General features: G+C 44.7%; 1 protein-coding gene across 2 annotated transcripts in view; it reads left to right on the forward strand.

The window, feature by feature from the left end:
- The window catches only part of LOC141799394 (paired box protein Pax-7-like), a 71,890-nt gene extending 58,967 nt beyond the window's left edge, over window positions 1-12,923 (forward strand). For both annotated transcript variants that reach the window (XM_074681630.1, XM_074681631.1), the window contains exons 8-9: window positions 3,485-3,752; window positions 9,859-12,923. In XM_074681630.1, the coding sequence (XP_074537731.1) occupies window positions 3,485-3,752; window positions 9,859-9,974 (384 nt within the window). In that variant the 3' untranslated portion in view covers window positions 9,975-12,923. The remainder of the gene's footprint in view (window positions 1-3,484; window positions 3,753-9,858) is intronic.
- Window positions 12,924-24,548: the final 11,625 nt, after the last annotated feature.

The raw sequence follows: 24,548 nt of genomic DNA on the forward strand, positions 1-24,548 counted from the left end.
CAGACTCACAGTAAGACACAGGCTAACAGTAAAAACAGGCTCACAGTTAGAAACAGACCAACAGTAAAAACAGGCTCACAGTTAGAAACAGGCTCACAGTTAGAAACAGGCTAACAGTAAGAAACAGACTCACAGTTAGAAACAGGCTAACAGTAAAAACAGGCTCACAGTTAGAAACAGGCTAACAGTAAAAACAGGCTAACAGTAAAAACAGACTCACAGTAAGAAACAGACTCACAGTTAGAAACAGGCTAACAGTAAAAACAGGCTCACAGTTTGAAACAGGCTAACAGTAAAAACAGGCTCACAGTAAGACACAGGCTCACAGTAAAAACAGGCTCACAGTTAGAAACAGGCTAACAGTAAAAACAGACTCAGTTAGAAACAGGCTAACAGTAAAAACAGGCTCACATTTAGAAACAGGCAAACAGTAAAAACAGGCCCACAGTTAGAAACAGGCTAACAGTAAAAACAGGCTCACAGTTAGAAACAGGCTAACAGTAAAAACAGGCTCACAGTTAAAAACAGGCTAACAGTAAAAACAGGCTCACAGTTAGAAACAGGCTAACAGTAAGAAACAGACTCACAGTTAGAAACAGGCAAACAGTAAAAACAGGCTCATTGTTTGAAACTGGCTAACAGTAAAAAACAGGCTCACAGTTAGAAACAGGCTAACAGTAAAAACAGGCTCACAGTTAGAAACAGGCTAACAGTAAAAACAGGCTCACAGTTTGAAACAGTCAAACAGTAAAAACAGGCTCACAGTTAGAAACAGGCTAACAGTAAAAACAGGCTCACAGTTAGAAACAGGCTAATAGTAAAAACAGGCTCATTGTTTAAAACAGGCTAACAGTAAAAACAGGCTCATTGTTTGAAACAGGCTTACAGTAAAAACAGGCTCACAGTTAGAAACAGACTGACAGTAAAAACAGGCTCACAGTTAGAAACAGGCTAACAGTAAAAACAGGCTCATTGTTTGAAACTGGCTAACAGTAAAAACAGGCTCACAGTTAGAAACAGGCTAACAGTAAAAACAGGCTCACAGTTAGAAACAGGCTAACAGTAAAAACAGGCTCACAGTTAGAAACAGGCTAACAGTAAAAACAGGCTCATTGTTTGAAACTGGCTAACAGTAAAAACAGGCTCACAGTTAGAAACAGGCTAACAGTAAAAACAGGCTCACAGTTTGAAACAGTCAAACAGTAAAAACAGGCTCACAGTTAGAAACAGGCTAACAGTAAAAACAGACTCACAGTTAGAAACAGGCTAATAGTAAAAACAGGCTCATTGTTTGAAACAGGCTAACAGTAAAAACAGGCTCAATTTTTGAAACAGGCTAACAGTAAAAACAGACTCACAGTTAGAAACAGGCTAACAGTAAAAACAGACTCACAGTTAGAAACAGGCTCACAGATAGAAATATGCTTACGGTTAGAAACAGGCTAACAGCTGGCCTTCCTTTTAGCCAATCCAACTGTGTTTTATATTTTAAAATGTACAACTTTCAGCCTTGATAGAAATCAAACAAACAACTGTTAAAAATCCATCCCTTGACTTTGTATATGAATACCAAAAAAGTGAGCAGGAGTTTGTTATTATTGACAAAATACAAAAAATATTTAGGTTGATAATTTACAGATAATTTATCTAAATGTACAGTTTTATCATTATTTTTTAAAGGGGAAAAACTTGTGTAAAAATGTAGGGTCATGAACCATAAAATAAGGATTCTCTTTTTCTTTTTTACACTGCACATGTAGTTTTTTGTCTGCCTCCAATCTGGTTTAATATAGTGAGATTTCTGATCGTATGCACAACAGCAAAGCTAGATGGTAAACCTGTGTGGGCCCTCTGGTGTTCTAGCCCAGTATAAACTGCTTAAATGCTGAAGTACCTTCAAGTATTGTTATTAATTTTTAGTTTTTCTTAATTAAAGTTTTTATTTATTACAGACAGACAGACAGACAGAAAGCATTCACTCATTTTACAAGGGTTAACAGAACTAGTAATTTAAAGCAGTGATTGCAGCATAGCTGCTTAGGTGAAGACAGATTTAATCAGTTCATCTATTTCTGTCATTACACTCATGTCCAGGGCCATTTGTCCGAACTAAGACTAGAAGCTGTCCAAGAACTATTTTGGATTATTAACTGATGATGTGATAATGGATCAAAGAATTTAACCCCATGGTTTAAAATTAAACTTTAAAATGCTCAAATTCTGCTCCTTCATTGGAAACAACTCTGGAGAAAAAAGGTTAAAGACAGACTATTTGCGTTAGGCTGTCAGTGTGTTTTGACTCATTGGTCACCTCTTGGTTACTGTCTAAGTGAAATGCATGCTGGGACTGTAAAGGAGCCCTGCACTGGCTCCCGGCTGCAGTGTGTGTAAGAAGCGTTGCTATCAGTGAGCTGCAGAAACAGACAGGGCTCAGACACCAACAAAGACGAGGAGGGTTTCCTCTGACAGGAACAAAACAAGGCTTCATTAAAACAGGGGAGGACATGTGAATAATAGAACAGGAGGAAACTCTTTGTCTGGAGCCATCGTTTATCTTAAGAGGAGCATATTGTCTTCATTTACACCTCACTCTTTGTGTTTATTCCTCTTTTCTTCACGGAGTAAAGAAGGCGTCTTTTAGCATACAGGGTTTCAGTGGTGGGAAAGAATCAGTTTTGATGGAGGTAGTGAATCCTACAGTCACCTCGACAGTTAGTTGTGAGGCAATGCTAAATTTAAGAGCCAGAGTTCCTCAGAAGTCGTCTGCAGCAGCATCAAACTGTGAATCCATTTCTAAAGCTACTGGCTCAGCCATGATATCAGCTGTTATCAGGTTCTTCAAAGGGTTAGCAAAGATCCAGAGAGAAGTAAACAGAATAAAACCATCATTTGCTCACAGCAAAAGTACCCTGTAGACTCTGAGGCTGTTTGTTACAGCTTTGAGAGCCGTTCACCAGCCTGGTGGTCCTGTTGGTGTTGGCTCAGCTTCAGACAGAGAAGTGAGGGATGGGGGAGGAGAGAAAGGTGTGCAGGGAGACAGAGGTTGAAGAGTAGAGCCTCCAGGACCCCAGGAGACGTCAAAGCTTGGCTCCAGCGAGGAGGTGAGGGGTTTCTAGCTGTCTGACACCTCTTTTCAGGGGAACAGGGAGGTGGCCTGTCACCGCAAAGCTGTCCTTTGTGGAACTTGAAAGTGAAAATTACCTAAATCTTCATATTTAGCATAAATTCACTGACTTCAATTAAAGGTGCTTGGATTGGGGGTGAAATATTTTGATGAGAGCGTCAGAGATATAAAATACTGCTAGCTGAACTGTTGACTTCACAGGCCTACAGTGTTTGGTACTCAGATCTCTTTCAGTCAGTAACTGGACCAGGGATACAGGTCTGCACACTGTGTGACAAAGTCTGAGGTGGTATAAAATAGAGGAAGATTTTTGAGCTCCCAAGTGTTGATCTGAACCATGCTGCATCTGTGTGTTTCCAGGTGATGAGCATCCTGAGTAACCCCAGCGGTGTCTCCTCACAGCCTCAGCACGACTTCTCCATCTCGCCGCTCCACAGTGCCCTGGACTCATCCCCGTCCAACAGCATCTCAGCCAGCTGCAGCCAGCGTTCTGCCGAGTCCTCCATCAAGACAGTGGACAGCCTCCCGTCATCTCAGTCCTACTGCCCCCCCACATACAGCACCACCAGCTACAGCATGGACCCCGCCGTGGCTGCAGCTGGATACCAGTACAGCCAGTATGGCCAGAGTAAGTCCTGATGCATCACACAGACATCTTGTCTGATGGCGACTGTTTGCGATGCTCTGTCCTCAACCCAAACTGCTTCACTAATCCCCTGACTAAGTGACTGAGGTTTACAGGAAGTTCATCTTTAACAACCAAACATACTCCAACCACAGGGTTAAGAGCTCAGTGAAGGTCCACACATCCACATCAGACCATAGCCTAAAGTTCCCACAGACCAGCGTTCCCACAGCCACATGTTCCTACAGCCCAGTGTCCCCACAGCCGAGTGTTCCCACAGCCCAGTGTCCCCACAGACCAGTGTCCCAACCGCCCAGTGTTCCCACAGCCCAGTGTCCCCACAGCCCACTGTTCCCACAGCCCAGTGTTCCCACAGCCCAGTGTCCCCACAGCCCAGTGTCCCCACAGCCCAGTGTTCCCACAGCCCAGTGTTCCCACAGCCCAGTGTCCCCACAGCCCAGTGTTCCCACAGCCCAGTGTTCCTACAGCCCAGTGTTCCCACAGCCCAGTGTTCCTACAGCCCAGTGTTCCCACAGCCCAGTGTTCCTACAGCCCAGTGTTCCCACAGCCCAGTGTTCAAACAGCCCAGTGTTCCCACAGCCCAGTGTTCCCACAGCCGAGTGTTCCAACAGCCCAGTGTTCCCACAGCCGAGTGTCTGCACAGCCCAGTATTCCCACAGCCCAGTGTTCCCACAGCCCAGTGTTCCAACAGCCCAGTGTTCCCACAGCCGAGTGTCTGCACAGCCCAGTATTCCCACAGCCCAGTATTCCCACAGCCCAGTATTCCCACAGCCCAGTGTTCCCACAGCCCAGTGTTCCCACAGCCCAGTGTTCCCACAGCCCAGTGTTCCCACAGCCCAGTGTTCCCACAGCCCAGTGATCCCACACACCAGTGTTCCTACAGCCCAGTGTTCCCACAGCCCAGTGTTCCTACAGCCCAGTGTTCATACAGCCCTGTGTTCCCACAGCCCAGTATTCCCACAGCCCAGTGATCCCACAGCCCAGTGTTCCTACAGCCCAGTGTTCCTACAGCCCAGTGTTCCCACAGCCCAGTGTTCCCACAGCCCAGTGTTCCTACAGCCCAGTGTTCCTACAGCCCAGTGTTCCCACAGCCCAGTGTTCCTACAGCCCAGTGTTCCCACAGCCCAGTGTTCCCACAGCCCTGTGTTCCTACAGCCCAGTGTTCCCACAGCCCAGTATTCCCACAGCCCAGTGATCCCACAGCCCAGTGTTCCCACAGCTCAGTATTCCCACAGCCTTATATTCTCACAGCCTAGTGTTCCTATAGCCCAGTGTTCCCACAGCCCAGTGTTCACACAGCCCAGTGTTCCCACAGCCCAGTGTTCCTGCAGCCCAGTGTCCCTACAGCCCAGTATTCCCACAGTCGAGTATTCCTACAGCCCAGTGTTCCCACAGTCGAGTATTCCTACAGCCCAGTGTTCCCACAGCCACGTGTTCCTACAGCCCAGTGTCCCCACAGCCCAGTGGTCCCACAGCCCAGTGTCCCCACAGCCCAGTGTCCCCACAGCCCAGTGTTCCCACAGCCCAGTGTTCCTACAGCCCAGTGTTCCCACAGCCCAGTGTTCCCACAGCCCAGTGTTCCCACAGCCCAGTGTTCCCACAGCCGAGTGTTCCAACAGCCCAGTGTTCCCACAGCCGAGTGTCTGCACAGCCCAGTATTCCCACAGCCCAGTGTTCCCACAGCCGAGTGTTCCAACAGCCCAGTGTTCCCGCAGCCGAGTGTCTGCACAGCCCAGTATTCCCACAGCCCAGTATTCCCACAGCCCAGTATTCCCACAGCCCAGTGTTCCCACAGCCCAGTGTTCCCACAGCCCAGTGTTCCCACAGCCCAGTGTTCCCACAGCCCAGTGTTCCCACAGCCCAGTGATCCCACACACCAGTGTTCCTACAGCCCAGTGTTCCCACAGCCCAGTGTTCCCACAGCCCAGTGTTCATACAGCCCTGTGTTCCCACAGCCCAGTATTCCCACAGCCCAGTGATCCCACAGCCCAGTGTTCCTACAGCCCAGTGTTCCTACAGCCCAGTGTTCCCACAGCCCAGTGTTCCCACAGCCCAGTGTTCCTACAGCCCAGTGTTCCTACAGCCCAGTGTTCCCACAGCCCAGTGTTCAAACAGCCCTGTGTTCCTACAGCCCAGTGTTCCCACAGCCCAGTATTCCCACAGCCCAGTGATCCCACAGCCCAGTGTTCCCACAGCTCAGTATTCCCACAGCCTTATATTCTCACAGCCTAGTGTTCCTATAGCCCAGTGTTCCCACAGCCCAGTGTTCACACAGCCCAGTGTTCCCACAGCCCAGTGTTCCTGCAGCCCAGTGTCCCTACAGCCCAGTATTCCCACAGTCGAGTATTCCTACAGCCCAGTGTTCCCACAGTCGAGTATTCCTACAGCCCAGTGTTCCCACAGCCACGTGTTCCTACAGCCCAGTGTCCCCACAGCCCAGTGGTCCCACAGCCCAGTGTCCCCACAGCCCAGTGTCCCCACAGCCCAGTGTTCCCACAGCCCAGTGTCCCCACAGCCCAGTTTCCCCACAGCCCAGGGTCCCCACAGCTGAGTATTCCTACAGCCCAGTGTTCCCACAGCCCAGTGTTTCCACAGCCCAGTGTTCCAAACCTCCTCAGTACTCACATTTTCTTTTTTATAAATGTGTATCTGGTTTTACCCTTTTTGTCCCAGCTTGTACATGTACGGCATCATTTGCTTACTGTTGCATGCCATTTGTAAATTCCTACTATACTGACAAGAGAAGTCAATCTTAACAACCCATATGACTGATCATGGATCAAGGATTTTCCTCTTCCAAAGAAACCTGTTACTAATCTAAAGGCTGGTGCAAAAAGCTAACACAGCTGCATTAACGGTAAATGTACAGCAAACACAATGAAACATATATGGTGAGCATGTAGAATATGTTTGGCCTGGCAGATGGAAAGCAGCAAGGCATAAGCTCTGAGTCCGTCAGTCCTTGTTTACTTTCAGTTGTTTTTCCTGTCTCTACTCAGCCAGAAAACACCTGATGGTGTATTTATAAAAAACTAACAAACAGGAGACTGTGAGGAAGACCAGACATCTATCTGCATAACAAGCACTGGAGCCCGGATCCTCTTCCAGGACCATGTCTCCATGTCTACTGTTACATATCATAGTAATAAGTATACATTCCACGCAGTTGTGACAGAGATACACGTCCTCCTCTACAGCAGCTTCAGTCAGTGTCTACTCTCAGTTAGCCATGCAGCTAGTAGTACTGTTAGCTTACTGTGCTAGCTGTCAACGTTTTAACGCCAAGTTTTTAGTTGACTGTGGAGCTCAGTTTGATTCACAGCTACCATAACATAAGCATCAATCTTTATCTGAATACCAATGTTCCCGCTGTCTCAGTGAGTTTAAAACTTTTTAGAGGGAAACAGTTCACCTTACTGAGGAGCTGCTCCACTGAGCAAACAGGCCTCAGGCCTCCTTCATGTCTGGATTTGCAGCATTTTGTACTGAAACAGTCTGCATGTTTTTAGATTTGCATTGTTTATATTTGAAGTGCAGTTGCACTTTGCGCTCCACATTCTTTCATTTCTACATTGTCTCACATGTTTAGGCCTTTTTAGTTTTGGAGTTTGGTTGTGGAGATCAGTCACCCACAAAAGGTTTCAGCTCTACGTCGGTGTATTCTTTAGGCTCACCCCTCCTCACTCCCACTCCCTGTTTTTTTAAAAGAGAGGAACTCACTGCAGTGAATGTTTGTATTGAATAGAAATCACCAGTTGTGATTTTAACATGTCAGTAGGAGGCTGTTCTCGATCCTCAAGGACATTAATAATGATTTTAGCTTTTTAACCTCCTCGTTTTCAGTTTGAGTCCAAATATTTTTCTGTAAAGTGTTCAGCGTTTGATAAGCAGCATGGTTTCCTAAAGCTATAGGATTGAGGTTATATGTAATAAAACATTTCTTTAAATGTGCACCTGTGTGATGCTGAGCGTGATCCTCGGTGATGTGACGTCCGTGGCCCTCCGCCTCCACCTCTCCCTCCTGCAGACAGATTTAAACGTTTACTGCAGACATTTGACTCCCCTCTTGTTCTATTGCAGGAAGCTCCTGACAGATTAAAGTACATACTGTCAGCAGAGCTGATGTGTGAGTGTGTGTGTGTTACACCTGTGTTTGTACGAGTGTGAGTGTGTGTGTTATCTGATAGGCTCTATCTACGAGGCAGAGGACTCTCAGTGTGGCTGCTCAACAGGGATTTAGGGAATAAACCTGGTTGACAGGAAAAACAGCTTCCTTTAGAGGGCCTCACTAAACCCCTGTGAAGCACAAACACACACACACACACACACACACACACACACACACACACACACACACACACATACACACACACACACTGCTCCCCCACTTGCTGTCTGGGTGACTGGCATCTTGGCAGACAGACCTGCCCACCCATAGGTGCTCTTCTTTCTCTCCTTCCTCAGCACAGAGTGACAGCCTCCTTTCTGTGCATGCTCGCATCCTAACTGACGTGCCTTACTTACCAGTGATAGCCACACACACGCACACACACACACACACACACACACACACACACACACACACACACACACACACACACACACACACACACACACACACACACACACACACACACACACACCGTGTCACATCACATCTGCTGTCAGCCCTCTCCCTTGCCCCATAAAAGAGAAGTTATCAGCAGCTGAACCGGGGAGGGGCGACATCCAGCTCTGCGAGAGGAGAAGTGCTGAGCGTTAATGCCAGCTTTCTAAGAGGCGCACTCATTCTGGAGACTACCTGTCTGTCTGCCTGTCTGTCCGTCCGCCTGTCTGTGAAGACAAACTGTTGGCTGCTTTTGTCCGTCTGTCACGCTCAGCGTTGTCTTGTCACTTTGTGAGATTAGACACACAGCAAACTGTCCTGCAACAACACAAACATGTTCCAGGACGCGTCTGCTCATTGTTTCTCTCCTTGTTAACAAATCCTCCGAGCAGAGCCAGACCCCACAGAGCATTAATTTTCAGGGCCGGTGTTCGGAGAGACGGATACAAACGTTATAACACCTCCTCTGCTGTAAACTCTATCATTCAGTACATGCTAGCACTTTACTGATGGGGACAAAGCAGGGCTGGGTTTAGCTCCATTTGTAGAGGCCATGGCACCGGTAGCTCGATCATTCTCTCGTGCTGATGGAATCTGGTCCAACTTACCAACAACATGTTTGGTTAGCCCATGGTTACAGTGGAAATGCTTCTTCTGAAAGAGTACATAAAATCCAACCAGCAGCTCACCATACTGAACATTATCCTAGATTTCTCATACTGTAAAGATGAAAATAAATCAAATCAGTGCTGGATGTTCAGACTGATGTTCATCTGTTGTAACAATCCCTGAATCTGTCTGTGAACTGATCAAACACTCTGCTCTAAAAAACTAAACAACACATTATCTTCATGACACTTGCTGAAATAACAAGGTTTTGGCTTACAGGTGGGTCTGACTCACCATGATCTGCAAATAGCTCCACAACTGACAGGCCCCCACAGGGCTGTCCAATCAAAGTGAAGGGGGTTAGTTGAGGCTGAAATAATGGTACATAAAACAGCAGGGAAAGAAAGATAAGGATTTCTTTGAGCTATAAATTATGTAAAGATACTACCCGGCACCAGAGGGACAAAATAAAGAAAACAGAAAAATGTTTTGTTTCTTAAATGAAACTGAAGCACTCCTACTGGAGCTGCAGGTCCACCATTTTTAAGCTGTTCCACTGAGTTTTCAGAAACAGACAGGGTCTGAATGTGAGGCCTCTTTATGACCAGCAAGATCTTCTTAATGGCCCCTCTGCAAAGGGGTAGGTGTCACATGAGGTGTATAACACCATCGCCAACAACGTCAAGGAAGAGACAGAAAGATGCACCTGATCCACAGGGGGCGCCAAAATGGCTACAAAGAGGAGCTCTAAAATAATGTAGCAATAAGTCACCCATCTGTAATCCATCTTTAAAACATTTAAACAGCTGTGTGATGTTAGCCCTGTCTAACTCTCCCCTCCTCTCTTGCCCCCCCCCCCCCCCCCCCCCCCAGCTGCCGTGGACTACCTGGCCAAGAACGTCAGCCTGTCCAGTCAGCGCAGGATGAAGCTGGCCGACCACTCGGCTGTACTGGGACTGCTGCAGGTCGAGACCGGACAGGCCTACTAGTCCTCAGCTGACACATCAGAACGGCATGACACCTGGTCACCAGCACAACCCACAGCTCCAGCTCCCGTCCCTGCGTGGCTCCCTGAGCGATAGAGTGTGTGTGTGCGTGTGTGTGTGTGTGTGTGTGTGTGTGTGTGTGTGTGTGTGTGTGTGTGTGTGTGTGTGTGGGTGTGTGTGTGTGTGTGTGTGTGTGTTTCATAGCCATACTCTAAAATCTCTGATCCTCCTGGGGTTGAGGACTGAATGATGAAGCCGTTTTAGCTTTAAACATTTCTAATCAAACCAAATTTTCTCTGGTCTTGGTTGTTACCAGTTACAAAACAATTTATGTCAATTCAGAGAATATTTTCAAAGTCTATCAGAAATACAAATTCAGTTGTTTTTACAGTTTTTCAGACTCCTTCACCCACCCCACACACACAGACACACACCTTATGTTTGTACACCTGTGAGCTTCACAGATTCTGAATTCAGCAGAAATATTGGCAGCTTAGATCTGGAGGTTACAGGCGCCGTGTGTGGATGTGAGAGTGTGAGTTTGTGAGGGAGATAAACAACTCTGGAGCCGACTGATACGGACTAATTCAGCCTTTCCTGAAGAGATGTCTCCGCCTCTTATCAACAACAAGACCTCCTGAAGAGCTTTGCCGAGAGTTGGAGGTCAGACAAGCTCCCGACCGAGCCGCTGACATTCAGCTGGATGACGGCTCCCCACGCGGTCGGAGACGGACGTTTCTCTGAGCAGTTTAGGACCACTTCCTTTAGATTCCTCTTCATCTCATGTTCACTTCCTCAGTTTATCAGGGGAAAAAACCTGGTGTCACACTGTGACAAACCAACATCAGGGATCTCTTAATGATCAATAAAAGGATCAATTAACAGAACAAGGCTGTTATTTGGAACATGCCTCTAAAAAAAACACGTTATTTCTCCCATGAGGATATCCACCATCCTATTTCACTGAAGAAGCCTCCCTGTTTTCTGATTTCCTCCTGTCTTCAACTGTAAATCTGTCTCACGTGGTCGCTCTGACAGTAACCCAGAATACAACCCAGATTATGACTGAGATTATGACCCAGAACATAATCCAGCAAATGACCCAAAATGTAGCCCAGAATAAAATTTAGAATGTAACCAAGAATATGACCCAGAACAAAACCCAGATTATGACCCAGAATATAACCCAGAAAAAAACTTGTATTATGATCTAAATATGAGGGACGATAACCCCACAATATGACCAAGAAGAAAACGTGGAATAAAATCCAAAACATGACCCAGAATATAACCCACAATAGTGCCCCATAGCTCACACTCCAGCTCAGTCTCTGGACATTATTCTGAAAAGCCACCTCCGAGAGGGGGCGTAAATACTCATACACTCTAGCAGGTGTTTAATGCTCAGAGTTGGAAAACTTCTTCTGTTGGTGCTATTTAAACCCAAAACATGGGCTTTTACTTTAACAAAACTGTTTTTTTTTTTTGTTTTTTGTTTTTTTGAGCTGATAACCAAAGTAAACCATTGTTGCGTTTCCAAAATTTATAAAATCTGAAATGTTTCCCCACGAGCTTCTGCTCTGTGTGTGTGACTGCACTGACTTTGGTCCCTGCAGGTAAATCCTCACATGCACATGTCCAGATGACTAAAGGAGACAGACTAAAACCACATCTCTGTTTGCAGCTACATATCTACCATCATTTATCTCCTTTGTTTGTAAGGTGCATCGTCAAATTGGTTCACTTAGAAACAGCTCTTAATCAACTTTTTGAATTCACCCTGTTTATCATTCACATCAGTATGAATTCAGATCTGCAGATAGAGATTTCACTCAGACAGTGTCATTAATTCCAACTGATCAGCAGAGCTGTCATGTCCAGAAGTGGCTGAAGAGTTCCCTCCATGTCTGTATTTGAAAGGGTGAGGATACTGACAGAGCTAATTCATTGTGACAGTTGGAGAACACGAGGACTTTTTCAGAGTGATAACGACAAAAACTCAACACAACGTCTTAAAAGAAAAACGAACTCTCAGTGTTTGTATTCTTAAACACTGTATTTTATTTGGTGCGTGGATCAAAACTAGTTTACAACTCCAGGAGTGTCTGGGGCAGAAAACTGTGATGTTTTATTCCTGTTCATTTTGAAACATGAACAAAGGTTTCATTCCTCTGGTGCAGACCACACACTGCTCACATGTCTTAAAAACTCCACGTCAATGATTCTTCAGCTGACTCTCCTGACTCTACTGACCAAAGGGAAGCTCCTCAACACCCCACTCCTCCGTACTCTGTGCAGCAACCTTTGTACTCTTGGGGACACGACCAGCTTTTCCACAAGACGCTGTGAGGATTTTCATTTAGCAGAAGGAACCACCTGAAGGTTGATGTGCTGGAGAAGCCCGAACAGAGAAACATTCCCCCTTTTTTAATCATTCCACATATTCAAGTATTTAAAGCTCCAGAATATGCTCCAACATTCCCTATCTCCTTCCTCCCTTTGACTTTATTTTGTATTTAATGCCGTATCAGAGGAACTCTCATGACCTCCATGACGTCATGAACAGGAAGTGAGGTTTGATGACTTCATCTTCACTCCTGCTGGATGCTGGTGTCCATCACTGATGAAGGAGTCACATGTCCTCTGACCTCCTGGAGCCATGTTCACTCTTTGGACATTGGCTGTGTTAACCTTTTACCTTGTGTATATATATTTTTTCAATGACAGCAAACCAAGGAGAGCATGGAGGATCAAATGTACAGACATACTGACTAAGCCCCGCCCCTTCCTGTTAACATCTTGGTCCTTTTCTCTGCTAGTTTTGTTCTGCTTTCTGTTTGGCATGTGTGTATTTTCCCATAGTATAATTTATTCTACCTGTAGGTCGTATTAGCGTAGTGAGAAATTTGTATTGGCATTTATTCCCCTCAGCCTCTTGCTGTGTCGACTGTAACTCTGGTGTAACTGTCTGTTCATTAAAGCTCTACAGCTGGACCAAGAACACCGCCTGCTGCTGATTCTTACTTCCTGTGAACTTCTGCCATCGCTAAAAGCTTGTTGGTGCTGCCTTCAGGGTCACATGAACACAGAGGACATTTGTGTTTCCAGCTCTCAGACTTTGCAGCAGACAAACTGATTTTTCTGATCACTCAGAAACGGTGCTGCATCTTCAGGCTGAGCTCTGTGATTGGGGTTGCAGGTCAAAGATAACTTTTAAGCAATTCATAGGAAAATAACCTGAAAGCAGTATTTTGAAAAAAAAAAATCTTAAATGAATAAAGCACAGGGTCTCCTGGTGACATTTTAGTATTTTTATTTTTCTTTCCTCATTACAAACAGTGATTTGAAGGTGACGTTACAGAGTGGAGTCCCACTGCTTCTGCCTCTGTTTAACATGAATAAACATGGATCAGACTGTCATTCCTTAGGGTTATAATTATGAGCCTGTGAGGAAAGATGGAGATCAGGAACAGGGCAGTATTAGGAGGAACGACTGTAGGAAAACAGTGGAGTTGTGGTGTGAGGAGAACCAGAGGAGCAGGTGTCCTGGTGAGTGAGCTCTGTTAGCGAGTGATATGTAGCCTACAGCTGTGTTCACATCAGGGTATTTAAAATTTGAAATCAGATATACTGATTTAAAAATAAGTAGTACGTGTAAGAGCTGATTGTACAGCAACACACTTTGAGTCGTCATTATAAAGCCCATAGAGAGACAGACAGAGAGGTCTATCAGAGGTCTATCCACTGATCTAGAGTCAGAAAACAAAGACTTAGCTACAGTGCTCAGCTCACGTTTCCGTTGGGCTGAATCTCACGGTGAATCTCTGACAAATCCTTGTTTACCACTGTCACTGGGAGCCAGGACAGCAGCCGGGACAGCAGCCGTGTCAGTTTCACCCAGACCTGGCTCCGGTATCCCATCCTGAACTTCATCCATATTATCCATTATAAAATTGACTCCATCATATCACCAGGCTCAGAATCTAATGTCAAAAAAGTCCTGTGTTGTCAACTTCATGAAATGAACCTTAGCATGAAAGCTAACTCCATGGGGTCCGAAAAAGTGGACTAGATGTCCTGTTAAGCTAGTGTTTCTGCATCCATCCATTCCAAACAGATCTGGATCATCTTAATGAATGGTCAAATTAAATAATCCTTCAGAAAAAAAACAAAATTAACACGAGCTGAAATGCCCAATTTCACTCATTACCACGTATTATACACATTGGCTCAAAGTGGAGAAAGGGGACATGAGTTTGTTTTGTCCAATGATGTGATGTTGAAAAAGAGCAGTGTACTGAAAACAGCCACTTATTATTCCTTGAAATCTGTGCCTTTTTTGTTGAATAACATAAAATCAATGATTGACTTATTCTACTGCCATTATCAGACAATGTTATGAGTTCATTTACAAAAAATTAACCAGCAATACGCCCTGTAATCCTATTTCCAGCAAATCAATAAACAGACAACACACGTACCATCAAGGGAGCTTACTCACCTGAGGTGACAGAGTCCAGCATGTTTATGACCGGGCAAACATCCATCTTCCATTCATCTCCTTATTAGCAACAACCCAAAGCCAGAGCCTCCCCCAAAGCCACACTTACAGGGTGAAACTCTGTCTGTCATATCTCTTATAGGCCAATCAGGGCGACAAGACACATGATAGGATTGGTGTGCTCTGCCCCTCAGGAAAAGGCAGCTGTTGTCCCATCAAAACACTGTCTGAAGCTTTTTCTGTGTAGAAAATATTTGCATTCAGGGCATTTGCTCTTCTTCTAGCCTTCCTCCTGTGTTAGTTTTCTGTTACCATCCCCGGTGTTAGCGGGTCGGTTTCGTCCCGTGTCTTAAATCAGCTTTAAAATACACCAAAAACAAAAATTTATCATCCAATTTTTTACTCATCTCTTGGTTCCCTTGTTAGGCTTCCTTATCCATGAAAATGCTGGGTTTAATATTTTTGGTGTGGGTCTCTGGGCCCCTTTTCTATAAGTATACCTCCTGATTTCAATTTTAAAAAAAGAAAAAAAATAAAAGAAATAAAAGTGTTCCTTGTATATTACTAAGGAGGGATATAGAACACATCTCTGAAATTAATTTGTTTGATTTATTTTTTCATTTTGAAATTATTAACTATTATAATATCTATGGTGTTATGGGTCATTTTCGACCCATATATTTTTCTGTAAGAAAATGCAAAAATATATATATATATATATATCAGCAGACTTTAATATGAAGACTTTAATATGAACATGTTGAAACACAGAACAGGTCATAACACAAAATATTAATTTAGAAGTTGAAACAAATAAGAACCAATCAAACCATTAGAAATCAGATAAACAATCAGAGCAGCGGGAAAGAAAACGATCTGTGCTCGTTGACTCTCTTTACAGATGGTGGTTAGAAAGCGGTGAAACACTCCCCGATTTGTGTGTGTGTGTGTGTGTCTGTGTGTGTGTGTGTGTGTGTGTGTATGTGTGTGTGTGTGTGTGTGTGTGTGCATGTGTGTGTGTGCGCATGTGCGTGTGTGTGTGTGTGTGTGTGTGTGTGTGTGTGTGTGTGTGTGTGCGTGTGTGTGTGTGTGCGTGTGTGTGTGTGTGTGTGTGTGTGTGTGTGTGTGTGTGTGTGTGTGTGTGTGTGTGCGTGTGTTTCGATAGATGTGTAGTAAAAATAGCTCAAAACATGTTTTTTTATGTAAATGACTCTGGTCACAGCAAACCTTGTGATACCAGGGGTCACTTTGATGACATTTTCAGCAGCTGCCCTGACTCTGTTCGCCCTGCATGTTGAGGTACTAAACTCCAAAAGATCCTACAATTTTTTTGACAAGAATCCTTCAACAGGAGCAGCCTTAGCACAAGTGACCTCCTCCTCAGACTCAGATGTGTCTGTGTCTTCTGGCTGCTACTCTATATGCTCCTCTTCCTCAGAAACTTGCTCCTCTCCATGCTGATCTGTGTCTTCTTCCTCATTTTCTCCAAAAATGTAATCTAGAGTTTCATGCACCATGAATCCTCCTATCATTTTTGTATGCTGCAAATTGGGGATGTGCCCTCTGCAAGTCAAATGAGTGAAGTGACCTGACATGGTGGACATGCCATCTTTGTTTGTTTTTTGTTTTGTTTTGTTTTTTGTTTTTTTGCAGCAATACTGGACAAATGAGCATTCCCTGAAGCTCACATGATTGGGAGAGGAGGTGGCTCTGAGTGTGTTGGCTGTCAGTTCACTAATGATTTCTATTTTGGCTCTAAAAATTGCTTTATAATCTTATTTTTATAACCGGGGCAAAACCAACCCTAACACTACAAAGGATATAATTTCAACCAGAGCATTTTATAATGTAGTGAAAGAAAATGTTTTGTTGAATTTCATTGAAATCAAGGTTCCTGACAAAGTCAAAAAGCCCTGATGCAATAAACAATTTTTAAGTGATTCTTTTATGCATTGAAAAACTAAAACGGGTCGGTGGCGACACTAACACAAGAGGAAGGCTACACACCACCATGTCAACGGGCATCCGGGCACACCTTACTGACAACAGTAGCTATCACCTTTCTCCTCAGCTGATGCTGATTGGTCTGCTCACTGTCTAACCGTGTACATGTGATTTATTCTGAACCTCTGACAGACAGAGTGACCTGATGGCGGACATGTGACCTGGTAAAATCATCAGCTTTGCTCTCCATCTCCTGAAAACACCAGGGGGGAATATCTTCCTCTCTAACCTCTGCAGAATGAGGCCTTCAGCTCACGTCTCCTCCACCCTCTGCAGAATGAGGCCTTCAGCTCACGTCTCCTCCACCCTCTGCAGAATGAGGCCTTCAGCTCACCTCTCCTCCACCCTCCGCAGAATGAGGCCTTTGCATGCTCAGTCTTCTGGAGAAGATGTGGTCTTAATGTTGCAATGGTGCAGCCTAATGTTGCATTTTCTCAGGGCTCTCCAGAGAGAGCGAAGTACAGTGAGTTTTTGGGCAGAGGTATATCAGAGGAAAGCAGTGACTTTCTAATTAATAATCATTTTGCTGGTATTGTCTGTTAACGACATGAACCCTGGTCTGAAGCTGAGCCCTCTCTGACAGCTCTCCAGGCTCCATGGCTCTGATGCCGGCCTCAGTGATCAGAGATATGGAGGAGTTCTTTGTGGAGCCGAGCAGAGGGAATGGAGTCATGCTAATGAAGAGGCTCTCTGAGCCCACAGTGTCGGCTGCAGCCTGAAGGCCCATGACCCAGACCTGACCACAGTGGGCTATTTATAGGACGGAGCAATGAGCCACTCTGCCCGCTGGCTGGACAGCTTTTTAGGAGGAGAGCAGGGAACAGATTTAAAAACCAGCAGAAAAATAAAAAGACTGGAGCACAAAAAGAAGAAGAAATCAAGTGAACCCTGCAGTTAGTGATGGATCAGCAGGCAGGAGGTGAAAGACATACACCTGGTGGTCTCATCTTTGTGCTTGTGGTCTCCCAAAATAATGCAACTGGTTAAGCTCAACACAGACTTGTGTTTAGCAGCTGATTCCACTTCAGTGTCTGGACTGAGGGCAGCATCTCTTCTCTGGCACACGTTGCTCAAAGAATGAAGGGAACAAGAGGAGTCATGCACGAGTGAAATCACCTTTGAACCGCACACCTCCAGCCAAGAGAAAGTGTCACTTTTAAGTCATCACACCAGAGATGTAAGTGGTTGGGATAATGAAAAGTGTAATTTAATAAGTAATTAACCTCAGAGTGAGATGAGAGGAGACGCCGGGCTGTGACAGCGCTGATTATTAGCAGTCAGCACTAATGGTATCACTCTGACTGAGAGCTCAGAGTGATACCAGGAATGCAGTGATTAAAGGACGTGTCTGTAGAAGTCCGACCCCCCCACCGCAGCAGGCCCCGGGGGTATTGTGTGCCCAGAGTACCGCTGTGTCAAACACCTAACACTGTCACAATGAAAGCACTTACAAAGCCGAACATCTGAGTAAATCCCATAATTATTCCTGGATACATTCTGTACCTGGGCCCCAGCTGTCTGATCAGCACAGTGAGAGGATTGCACCTTCTACAATCAGCTTACAGGAGACAGATTGTTGTGATTGGCTAATAATATCAGCGTGTAAGTAGTGTGCTTAAGCAGTGTGAGACAGACACAAGAAATAAATTGTTAGACCCCCTCTCCCTCCTCCTCGGCTGCTGTTGTTCCATCTTTTATTTACCTCGCAGATTTAATTTCCCCCACGACAAAAGAAAGAGAGATTCAGTATTCATCCACTGCTGCTATCACCGTCCTCGTCAGGGTTTCCTCAAGTCTCATGTCTTTTATGTCTTATCACTGTGGTCCCCTGAACGTGTGATTACAGAAACCGCTGTTGTTCAGCAGCCCGCTCGCTCTCACACCCTGCCCCCTCTCTGCCTGCACCGCTCACTTTAATCTCCTCTCTACAGTAGCACTTAGAAATTAAGCTGGGGGGAAGCCGGGTGTCTGACTAACCTCTCTGCTCCGACACCGGGCCCTCAATCAGCCTCATTGTGGTTAAAAGACTTCAGCATGTCTGAGTCAACATGTCTGAGCCGACAGCAGCTCTGAAAACCTCTTAATTCAAAAAGAGACACGGGCTGCTGCTGCTATTCTGCCTGCTGCTGCTATTCTGCCTGCTGCAAGTCTTCCTGCCACTGCTGCTGCTGAATGGCCTGCTCCTGCTGCTAAACTGCCTACTGCAATATTCTGCCTGCTGCAAGTCTTCCTGCTGCTGCTATTCTGCCTGCTGCTGCTATTCTGCCTGCTGCTGCTGTTAAACATCCTGCTGCTGCTGTTAAACATCCTGCTGTTGCTGAACAGCCTACTTCTGTTGCTATTCTGCCTGCTGCTGCTATTCATCCTGCTGCTGCTATTCTGCCTGCTGCTGCTGTTAAACATCCTGCTGCTGCTGAACAGCCTGCTTCTGTTGCTATTCTGCCTGCTGCGAGTATCTCTGCTGCTGCTATTCTGCCTGCTGCTGCTAAAAAGCCTGCTTCTGTTGCTATTCTGCCTGCTGCTGCTGCTATTCTGCCTGCTGCTGCTATTTTGCCTGCTGCTGCTATTTTGCCTGCTGCTGCTGATAAGCAGCCTTCTCCTGCTTAATTGCCTGCTGAGGCTGCTCAACAGCCTCCTGCTGCTATTTCACCTGCTGCAGCAGCTAAACAACTGTTGCTGCTGCTGAACATCTTGCTGCTGCTATTCGGCCTGCTGCTGCTTAACTGACTGCTGCTCGTCTGCCAGCTGCTGCTTTTCTGCCTGCTGCTGCTGCTATTCGGCCTGCTGCTGCTTAACTGACTGCTGCTCGTCTGCCTGCTGCTGATACTTAACAGCTTGCTGCTGCTCAACAGCCTGCTTCTGCTGCTGCTCAATGGCCTGCTGTTGCTGCTAAACAACCTGTTTCCACCAAAGTGCCTACTGCTGCTGCTGATAAGCAGCTTTCTCCTGCTAATCTGCCTGCTGCTGCTTAACAGCCTGCTGCTGCTAAACAACTGCTCACAGCCTACTGCTGCCTTCAAACAGCCTGCTGTTGCTGCTGAACAACCAACTGCTGCTTTACAGGTGCTGCAGCTACACGGCCTGCTTCTTAATAGCCTGTTGCTGCTGCTTAATACACCAATCTGCCTGCTGCAACTGCTTGGCTGTCTGCTGCTGCTTTGCATCCTTATGCCACTGCTTAACAGCCTTTTGCTGCCATCTGGCCTGCTGCCACCAAACAGCCTGCTGCTGCTCAAAGGCCTACTGTTACTTTTCAAAGCCTGCTCCTGCCAAACAGCCTGCCTTCTGCCACTAAACAGCCTGCTGCCACTAAACAGCCTGCTGCCGCTAAATGACCTGCTGCTGATATACAGCCTACTTTCCCATAGACCAACAGTCGGCCTGCTCAGAACTGCTTTATGACGAAGTTATACGAGTTCTGCTAACACGGTTATAATGTGGTTTCCCAGCACTATGGATATGGTGATATGTTCATCAGGAATCCATTTATATCTGTAATCACTCACTGCCACTTTCAACTGCTTGTTAATGCATATTTCTAATCAGCCAATCACATGGCAGCAACTCAATGCATTTAGGCATCTAGATAGCTGATAGAAAGGCAACAGTAACACAAACAACCACTGGTTACAACCGAGGTCTGCAGAAGAGCATCTCTGAACACACAACACGTCCAACCTTGAGGCAGATGGGCTACAGCAGCAGAAGACCACACCGGGTGACCCTCCTGTCAGCTAAGAACAGGAAACTGAGGCTACAATTCACACAGCAACACCAAAACTGGACAATAGAAGATTGGAAAAACTTTGCCTGGTCTGATGAGTCTGGATTTCTGCTCCACATTCAGATGGTAGGGTCAGAATTTGGCATCAACAACATGAAATCATTGATCCATCCTGCCTTGTATCAACGGTTCAGGCTGCTGCTGCTGGTGTAATGGTGTGGGGGAGATTTTCTTGGCTCACTTTGGGCCCCTTAGTACCAACTGAGCATGGTTTAAAGTCCACAGCCTACCTGAGTATTGTTGCTGACCATGTCCATCCCTTTATGAGCACAGTGTACCTATCTTCTGATGGCTACTTCCAGCAGGATAACGCTCCATGTCATAAAGCTGGAATCATCTCAGACTGCTTTCTTCAACATGACAATGAGTTCCCTGTACTCAAATGTCCTCCACAGTCCCCAGATCTCAATCCAATAGAGCACCTTTGGGATGTGGTGGAACAGGAGATTCTCATCATGGATGATCAGCCGACAAACTTGCAGCAACTGTGTGAAGCTATCATGTCAATATGGACCAAACTCTCTGAGGAATGTTTCCAGAACCTTGTTGAATCTATGCCACCAAGGATTAAGGCAGTTCTGAAGGCAAAAGGGGGTCCAACCCGGTACTAGCAAAGTGTACCTAATGAAGTGGATGTGCTCCTCTTGCTCAGTGTATCGGCAGCCATATCTCTCCTGAATCATTGCAGGGTCTGTTAAAGTTCATCTCTTGTCTCCTGCAGTGCTGCATGTTTTCCTTTTGCTTACATTTGGAATATTTTAAGATTTCATTTCTGATATTTCAGGACTCTGAACACTGAACACTTTGCTCCCTTACCCCTCTCCCCCTGACATCCAGCCTTTTCAGGCACAGCTGGAGATGGCCTCTTTATGCATTCATGAGCTATTTGCTGCTGTGGCTAAATAAAACAGCTTCATTATTTCACCAAAGTGATGCTAATGGTGTGTTCCTGTCACCCAGCAGCCTCACAAATGAAATGTGACACACCCAAATGAAAAATGTGCACTGCAGTGATTCCTCATCCGACCTCTGGCCCTCCAGGTTTTACTCCTCTGTTGCTGTAATGTGGCACTGAGCGCTTAACCATGTCTGTCATGACCCTGCTGTTCACTTGTAGCTTCAGTCATGTTTTCTCATCCTCTCTGAGATTTCTGAGCATCAGACGTTCTCCTGGAAACGAAAGAGGCTGTCAGAGGGAAAGTCTCCAGAGCAGAAGCTGTGTTGGAGACGTCTTTTGTTGGGGGTTAAGAAGCAGAGTTGAATCTCTCTTCGATCTCCCCTGTGTGATGTAAGCTGTGCAAAAAGAAGCAAAGCCACATCCCCCTCTCTGTGCCATGTTCCTCGGCCACAGATCAGCTAAAACCCCAGGAGTGACTGGTCCTTTCACCATCACAGGTTCCTCGATGCTCCCTTTTAGAGTGCTTTAAGAATCCAGGTATCCAGGGCACACACACACACACACACACACACACACACACACACACACACACACACACACACACACACACACACACACACACACACACACTCACACACACACTCTGAAGCCCTTAAAGACCTCTGCTCTTTGTGCTCCCTGTCTTTGTGCTCTCTGCTTTATAGTAAAGTGTCGGGGCATTAGACTTGGGTTGCTTTCTTGGCAGATAAGCAGAGGTCCCGGGGATGACGTACAAGTGTAAACCAGCGCTGTGAATGAAGTGTTCAGACGTCAGGGACAGGATTTTGAAAGCTCCAGATTAAACCTCTTCAATAGAAGAGCCAAACCAGGGTTGTTGGTTTGCAACTCTGCAGCATGCATCTGAAATATGGATGAGGTTACAGGCAACACCCCCCTTCCCCATCATAAATCTGTCAGGTTAATATTTAGGGCTCATGGTTTTTGTGTGCTCAGTGTGATTAAGGTTATCATTTAGTGCTTTCTTTCAACTGTGTGCAGTTTGTCCTTTCTTGCGCACCATTGTTAGGCTGCTGCAGTCTCCCTGCTTCCTGCTTCATGCTCTGATAAAGACTATATATATTTTACTTGAAAATCAACTCCCTGCCAGATAAAATACTCATCCAGGAACAGCCCCACTTGAACATATAAATCACTTTTTATTGAGAATTTGGATAAAATGGGATTTCATTTTGATCTTTTTTTTTTTAATTTATTATATTATATATATTATTATTATTTATTAATATTAATAAATCTTTATTTGTATATGACACAAAGTCTCAGCTATCAATTTTTTTGTTGCAGCCTCCTGATTCTGTAATTTTATCACAAAATGTCTTTTTTTGTGTCATTTCTTCGTTTTTGTCAACACCATCAGACACAAAAAAGGTCATCATTTCTATTTATTTATGTTTCTATAGTTTTTGAGTTTTTAAATCAGTGTGTTTTCATCATAGGAACACACATACCGTCAAATGTTAAATATTAACATTTGTTGATTTTTTAAAACTGTTTCATTTGTTTTCTTTTAACAATAATTTATTCTGGCAACCTCCATCATTTGTATTTAATATTTAAAATTTTGGACTACAAAATGTTTTCAAAAATTTGATTATTTGAATCAATCAACTGTAATTTTTGTAATTATTGTGACTGTATTTATTAATGTAATTTGACAGTGGTGTCATGGTTCTGATGGCTGTGGCAGTGCCCCAAGAACAACAGATAATTCCAACCTTTTCTTCTCAAGTCAATGTTGTTTACCTAACAACTCAATGAGCAACTTGGTCCAACAAATAAGAATCGATTGGAGAACAAACATTATCTGAGGCACTCCGATGTAATAAAAATCCTTTATTATGTCAGGGACATGTCAACGTGTTTCAACTTCTCAGAGTCTTTATCAAGACATGATTAACAACACGAAACAGGTGTTTAAATTACCTAGGAAGTGTCATGTGATTTTGTCACGGGACGCCATCACATGACATCAGACCTTAAAAAAGATATATACAGATGCCTGGTTGCACAATCATAGACAAGCTGCACCGGACGATAGTCAGCAATAATTCATAAGACAAAGTTCGTCATGAGAAATTCATTATGAAAAAATCATTTGTAAAAAAGGGAAAAAAATCGTTTTCATCATTTAGGCCTGGGAAGGGGGTGGCTTTTACAGTATAGATCCAAAATGTTCTAGAAAATTACTTGAAGTAATTCCTAGATCTTTAAGGGGTGGGGACAAACCTTAACGTCTCGTACAACGTGGAACATTTTGGATTTATGCTTTGGGGGCCGCCCCCTTTCCAGGCCTAAATGATCAAACTGTGTCAACACCGTTAACCACATCAGACATCAGGTTTTCTCTATAGCTGCCTTTGGCCTTAACTAAAAACACAAACATATATGTTAAAATGAAATGTAATATTTTTGTACTAAAGTGGCAGTGTTGACACATCATTGTTGTGACAGTAAAAACATCAATAAATATGTGAATATTACAGAAAAATGGAAAAAAAAAATATTGCACCTTCTGTGGCCTTGTAGCATTTGGCAGATGATGAGGAGGGGGAGGGGGTCTTCAGGAATAAAGTTGACCAGGTGATTATCTTAATTAATTGCTTTTTGTTAAATATCTGACAGTGTTGACAAAAACTAGGGGCACATTTCGAGCAATCACAAAAAAAAAGTTAAAATATTGTTGAATATTAACTGCTGGGTGTTTAATGGATACTAATTCTGTCTACTCTTTCATCTGGCACGTGTGTGTGTGTGTGTGTGTGTGTGTGTGTGTGTGTGTGTGTGTGTGTGTGTGTGTGTGTGTGTGTGTGTGTGTGTGTGTGTGTGTGTGTGTTAGAGAGAGAAAGAGACAATTGGTGTTTGTTTTTTAAGTGCTTCATAAATAAAGTTGTCTTGAATTGAGTTGAAGTAAATGACTGTGGTTGAGTGATAGAACCTGACTCATAAAGGCTTAAAATGCCTTCAGTTTTGTATTGATAGGAAGACAAAATAAACATTAAAATAAATAAAAATCAAATAATAATGTTGTGCCAACATTTGATCTTTATTCAAATTTTATTTGAAAGTCCAGCCCCCAAGGTGAATGTCTGGTAAAATTCTGGCCGTCTGACATATAGCTGGTGATTATGAGGATCAAAATAGCCAATCTTTCAGTCACTCGTGAACAAGGCTCCACATCTGACGCCCTATAGGTGGCAGTATGTGAGCACCATGACATGAGGAGTAGATAGACAGATGCAGCAGCTGACAGTTGAATACAAAAGGTGTCACAGGTGCAGCTGTTTCCACTGTTTCAGAGGAGGATAACGAACTAAAGTTCATACACGCAGC

Source organism: Halichoeres trimaculatus, unplaced genomic scaffold (genome assembly GCF_033239565.1).
Source record: "Halichoeres trimaculatus isolate MK-OKI-2021-1 unplaced genomic scaffold, fHalTri1.1 fHalTri1_scaffold_11, whole genome shotgun sequence".
NCBI classification, from domain to species: Eukaryota; Metazoa; Chordata; class Actinopteri; order Labriformes; family Labridae; genus Halichoeres; species Halichoeres trimaculatus.